At 45.6% G+C, this 6,000-nt stretch overlaps 1 protein-coding gene and 1 long non-coding RNA gene across 5 annotated transcripts in view; one reads left to right on the forward strand and one right to left on the reverse strand.

The window, feature by feature from the left end:
• The window catches only part of PAN3 (poly(A) specific ribonuclease subunit PAN3), a 133,605-nt gene extending 128,853 nt beyond the window's left edge, over positions 1-4,752 (reverse strand). For 2 of the 4 annotated variants that reach the window (XM_074303578.1, XM_074303577.1), the window contains exon 1: positions 3,728-4,750. In XM_074303578.1, the coding sequence (XP_074159679.1) occupies positions 3,728-4,217 (490 nt within the window). In that variant the 5' untranslated portion in view covers positions 4,218-4,750. Of the gene's footprint in view, positions 1-3,727 lie in introns of all 4 variants that reach the window. The other 2 variants (XM_074303576.1, XM_074303575.1) reach the window with 2 other exon arrangements.
• LOC141563040 (uncharacterized) lies at positions 3,498-5,577 on the forward strand. Its single transcript, XR_012488314.1, has 2 exons — positions 3,498-3,586; positions 5,002-5,577. It is a non-coding gene; the product is annotated as an uncharacterized LOC141563040 (long non-coding RNA).
• The last annotated feature ends 423 nt before the right edge of the window (positions 5,578-6,000 follow it).

Here is a 6,000-nt window from a genome sequence, read left to right on the forward strand (position 1 = left end):
TCAGTTTCCTCATTTGTAAACAGAGGGGAGTAGTAGACTGCTTTAGAGCTCAAATCTAGGATTGTTGCCCCTAGGATTATCCCCACCTAATTCTTTTTAATCTTCAATCTCTTGTATACCAAGGCTCCTTCCAAAAACTTAGGCATACAAAGCAGATATGGCCAGATCTTTATAGATCACATCTCCCCATCCCCACCTCATAAAACTTTCACATGACTCAAACTTCCCCCAAGCTATCACCCTTCTTTCAAAGCCAAATTCCACTTCCTCTCTTCCAAATTCTTTCTCAAACTCCAAGCATAAAGTTTCCAAATTCAACTGGAACAGCTTGCATTCAAAGGTTACCAAGTATTTCTTAAATGGTTAATTCTGAAGGCCTTTTCTTCGTTCATTCTTCCAGATTTCACAGCACAATTTAAACTACTGACCACTCCCTCTTCCTGGTTACTCTCTCCTTCCAGGATTTCCTTGCACTTTACAGACTGCTGCTTCCTTCTCAGTCTATCATTCTTATCACAACCCCTAACTATGAAGGGTCAGTTCTTAGCTCTCTTCACCCTCTGGAAGATGGAATCATTTATCAACTCTGTGTCAAGGACTTCTAAATCTACATATTTAGACTTAATATTTCTCCTGAGCACCAGTCCTAGATCACCAACTAGACATTTCCAATAAGATGCCCATATCATCTTTCTACATATTGAAAAGGGAGCTAGTTATCCACTTCACCTCACCCCCCCTCAAAAAAATAATAATCTCCAGCCTTTCCAGACCATTTCTACTGAGATCATCCAAGTTTATATCCTGTGACATTCTCTACTTTCTCTTGATCTCCACATCCAATTAGGAGTCATGTCAATTCTACCTCTACCACAATGCAATTCTACCTCTACCCTTTTCTCAACTCACTTAGCCACCACCTTAACCAAAGACCTTAATATCTTTTGTTAAGCCAGCATTTCTCAAAGTGTGGTACTGAGACAAGTAAGGTCCAGAGGAGGCAGACCAAAGTTTGAGAAATGCTGGATTGGACTATTACAATAGCCTCAAAATTGACTTCAAATCAACAATCCTCTCCAATTCATCCTTCAAAAGTACAAAAATAATCTTCCTAAAGTACAAATCTGATGATATCATTCTCTGCTCAAAAAGCTTCATGATTACCTAGTCTCTTAAAAAATACAAAAAACTCCCAGGATTGGCATTAAAACTCTTCACAATAAATCTGAGTCCAGTACACCTTTTCAGCCTTATTATACATTACTTTCCAATGCACATATTTCATCTAACCAGAGTAGCTGTTCCTTGACCATGGTATTCTATCCCCTATTAGTGTCTTTATGATGCTTCTGATGGATACCTCTGGATTATGTATTATCTCTTTTCCCTCAGCCAGGTATCCCAAGCTTCTTTCAAGGTTCAGTTTACATACTACATTAACAGGACCCCTTGCTAGTTTTCACTATTATTGCTCTCTCTACTCAAGTTATTTTATCTATAACTTTCGATTTACATAGTATATCTTCCATGTAGAAAATAAGTTTCTTGAGGGAGGAGATCTTTTTGCTTTCTTTGTATATTCTCAGGATCTACAGAGCAGGTACTTAATAAATGTTTGGAGTATTCAAATGGATTATTTAAGATCCAAAATAAGATACCACTTGCAACCACTTAAAAGCTGACTTTACACTCCAAAACAGAAGTAGGAGCAGAAAAAGAATAGATAGGGAATACAAGAAAACAACTAGAACAAAGTCAAAGCCAGAATGAAAGCTAAACAGCATGAGATCTGTATGAGAAGAAAAATACACACCAATTTGTATGAGCTAATAAATAACTGATATGAATTTTAAAATTTTATCCATCTTCCATTTATGTAATACTTTACAGTTGTAAATACCTTAACAGTGGTAACTACTGTTATTCCCATTTTCCAGAAGAGGAAAACAGGCTCTAAGATGTTAAATAAATGACAAGTTCCAGTCATACAACTAAGAAATTTAAATTTTTTTCTTTTTTTTAAATTAAGGAACATATAACTAACTCCTTTCACTCTCCTGAACATGTCAATAGATTATCCAGCTAAACATAGCTGCCATTTAAATTTCCCCATTGTTGGCTTCCTGTAAAAGCATTAAAAGATCTCATATTATTATAAATGTCAGTCAAAAATTGTAGGTGTTCTTAATGGTGACCAGTTTTGCCTTTCTTTTACTATGAATAATAAAACTATATCAGTAAGCTTCACCATTCACTAATCTATCAATATTAATTCAAAATTCTTCAGTTCTCACCTCGAATCCACTGTAGCCATGCCAAAAGCATACCACAAAACACAAATTAGTTTCTAAAAACTTGAGGGTTAAAAATGCTCTCATATTTTAAAGACCAGAACTACTAGGCCAGGGGAAAAAAAAAAAAAACCGCTCATTTGCACCTAACCTACCATATTAAGGGAAAGTGAAGGTCTTTAAAATTTAAAGTCTGGGAGAAAGCCATTATTTAGCAAAACAAAAACAACTGAGATATGCTGAAACTGACATGCCAAGTTCAAAAAAAAACTGCCCTAATCAAAGGTAGATTGCTTAAGCAAATTATTTGGGGACTTAGCTGTCTAAAAATGTAATGGCCATTTCATGTTTGAGAAATATACAAATAAACAAGTAAGTCAATAGCATTTATCCAGTGCCCACAATATATTAAGCACTGTACTAAGAACTAATGATACAAAAAAAGAGCAAAAACAGTCCCTGCTCTCAAGCAGTCTGAAAACAGTAAAACTAAGAAACAAAAATGGAAATTCAACAAATCACTCCAATGTCAGTTCATCCTTATTTTAGAAGCAGTTTTCTGGAGGGGGAAAAAAAAAACAACCAGGCGTTGTTTTGAAATACTGTATCTTCTCTCCTAGTGGAAGGTAATTATTATTCGTAAGTTGATAAATATTAAAAGTTTCCTGACACCGTCCACATCGTCAAGAAATACAAATCAGCAGAGTTCATTCTTTTATTTAATATATATCTACTTAGTGCCTACTGTGTACAAAGTGGACACTTTGTGGCATATTTGGAACAGATATCTGTGGCATAAAAAGTTGTAGGTAAAAATGAGCCCGGCCACGAAGTAATTTACAAAGCAAGACAGAGCAAAGAAAGATCACAATACCTGGGGAATCCCCACCCAGAAAGTTACAACTTATGTCACTTCATCCCCACCCTTATTAACGATTCCAGACTCCCCACAAATTAATTCTCCTAAATGTAATAACCCAAACCGCTTCCTTAGAATGTATTTACCTCGTTCCCCGAGAAAAAGCAACTTTCTCTAACGCCTATACCTAGTGGAACCTCAATATTCACTCTCCCTTAAAACATCTTATTCCTTCTCCCCCTCAACCCCACAAGTGTCTGCAAACCCAACCCCTTTCCACACCCCCGGAAATTCTCCCAGCTCTCACACACTCTGGGCTCCTCTGCCCATCCCCCTTCCCCCCCCCTCCCTTTCCCGGATCCCAAGCCTCCCGGGCAGTCCCCGGGCAGAGGGAAGGAGAGAGAGCCGGACCTGGGCCTAGGCCGCGGCCGGGAGGGTAGGAGAGGAAGAGGCTGCCCTAGCGCAGGGCGCCCGGCGGTCGCATGGCCTCATACAGTCCCGTCGCGTCCCGTCCCGTCCCAGGCCTCTCTGGCCTGACCAGCCCAGTCCCACCCGCGGTCCCGGCTATGGCACTCACTTGTCAGCCGCGGTCCGTCCAGCCCCCCGCCTCCGCCTGCTGCCGCTGCTGCTCCTCCGCCGCCGCCAGCTCCTCCTCCAGGCCCCCCCAGGTCCGGCTTCTTGGGCCCCGGCGGTGGTCCCACTCCGCCACCCGGGCCAGCTCCGATCGGATAGCCTGCGGACCCGGGCGCCACAGCCCCGCCGCCGGCCAGGGCAAGGGGGACGCTGTTGCTATGGAGGCCGAGGCCCGGGGCAGCCCCGGCTGCCGGGTCTTCATGCAGGAACTGACACTCCTCCCCGTAGAAACACGTCTTGTCCTTGGCGTAGTAGCGACAGTACTTGAGCTTCACGCCCGCCGCCGCCGCCGCGCCGACCACGCCGGGGACCCCGCCGACCCCCGGCGGGGCCACCACCACGGCCGCGGCCGCCACCGAGGAGGAGGAGGAGGCGGCAGCGGAGGAAGAGGGGGACGGCTGGGGGGGCGGGAGGCCGCCGCTGCCGCTGATCATGGCAACGCCGCAGCCTCGCCTTCCGCTGCCGCCCGAGGAGCCGCCGACGCCACCATAGACAGGGAAAGGAGGGGAAATAGCCCGTGCCGGAGAAAAGCCCGGGCGGGTGGGTCTGTCCCGCAGCGGGAGCCGGAGCCGCCCGGGGAGAAGGGGGGGAGGGGACAGGGGAGAGGGGAGGGGGGAAAAGAAGGGGCAGAAAGGAGGGAAGGGGAGGGGGGGGGAAGAGTTGGGATTCTCTCTCTCGCTCACTCTCGCTCTTTTCTTAAAGGGGCCGCACGGGACGACGGGGCGGGCGCACGAGTTTCAGCGCGAGGGCCCGGGCTGAGAGTTGCAGGGAGGGGAGAGAGGGGAAGAAGGGTGGCGGCCGCGGCGGCTAGGTGGAGGAAGGGAAGGGTAGGTGGGAAGGAGGGGCAGGGGGAAGTGCGGTTTATTTTTAAATTCTGCCTTCACTCCGTCGTAGCTCGCGCTCCGGCTTCTCGGAGTTGTTTATTCCATTTTCCTCTTCCTGAGGCGGCTACCTTGCTTGCGCGTGCGCTTTGGGGCGCAGTGGCTTCTGGGTATTGGGGACGAGAGGAAAGACGGTTGTGGGGGGGAGGGCGGGGAAGGAAGGAAAGAAGGGCCCGTAGGGGTCTTTATGAGGACCGTGGTCTGGCGGAGGCTGGGATGGTTTCACTCTTGGTGAGCGTTTCAGAAACCGTCCGGATTAGGGAACCCTCCTCCAGGATATTCATACCTTCTTTTAAGTGCTGCTTTTTTTTTTTCTTTCTTTTTTTTTTTTTTTAAGGCCGGATCACATTTTTCTATTGAAAATGGGGGGAAAAAATATCCCGTCTTCCTGTGACTGCAGCCTTGGACTGGGGCCAGGGAGCGAGGCCAAGCCCCAGCTCTGAAGAAACAATGATTTCACTCTCCCGGCCTGCCCCCACACTTCCCCACTTCTCCTCCTCCTCCTGCTCTACCCTCTCCGCCGGAAAGGTGTTGAAAGCTCCTGAGCGCTGACATTTTTTAGTTGGCTCCGAACTTGGGCCGGACACAGGACTGTGCGACCCCGACCCCCAGCCGAGCGCTACCCTGGACTGCCGAGTGGGGGCCCCAGCCAAATTATTGTCATTGTCCTCGGGGCCTTGTCGCCAAGTCTGCGGCTCGAGAAAAGTCCCGGTTCTTAAGCGTGGCCCGGCCGCTGCCAGTCCACGCTTTCCTCAAAGTCCCTGAAAGATCGTTCCCAGCCCCTCCTGACCTGCTTCTGGAGCTTTGGAAGAATAACACAAATGGGCAATTAAGTTTTTCAGGGACTTTTCAGTATAATTTCTCATGAAGACAAATGGCATTACCTTCCGGGAGAAAAATGAAATTTCAGATTTAGTTTCATTTTAAATGGTTTCTTATTTTTACCAAGCTAATCAAATAAATCAAGGTAGTAATAATAGTTCGCATTTATATCCCTTTAGAATAAATGGCTTATATAGGGCTTCCTCAAAAGTTTCAAAGCTACTTTAAGCTTTCGGACCTTAAACTACTGTGCATTACAAAGCACTTTACATATATCTTATTTAATCCTCAGGATAACCTCTAAGAAAAAAGATGCTAATATTTCCAGAAAGAAGGGTTAAATGAGTTGCCCAGAGTCACACACCCCCTACCTGAAGCTGAACTACATCATTTAGCTGCCTAGATTTCATCATGAGTTAAGGAAAGCAAGTTTTAGTTTAATTTTAGCAGGTGAGAAATTGAATAAGCACCATTTAACCATCGAGAAACTTAATTAAAAAAAAAAAAAAACTTG

This window comes from Sminthopsis crassicaudata, chromosome 3 (assembly GCF_048593235.1).
Source record: "Sminthopsis crassicaudata isolate SCR6 chromosome 3, ASM4859323v1, whole genome shotgun sequence".
Classification (NCBI taxonomy): domain Eukaryota; kingdom Metazoa; phylum Chordata; class Mammalia; order Dasyuromorphia; family Dasyuridae; genus Sminthopsis; species Sminthopsis crassicaudata.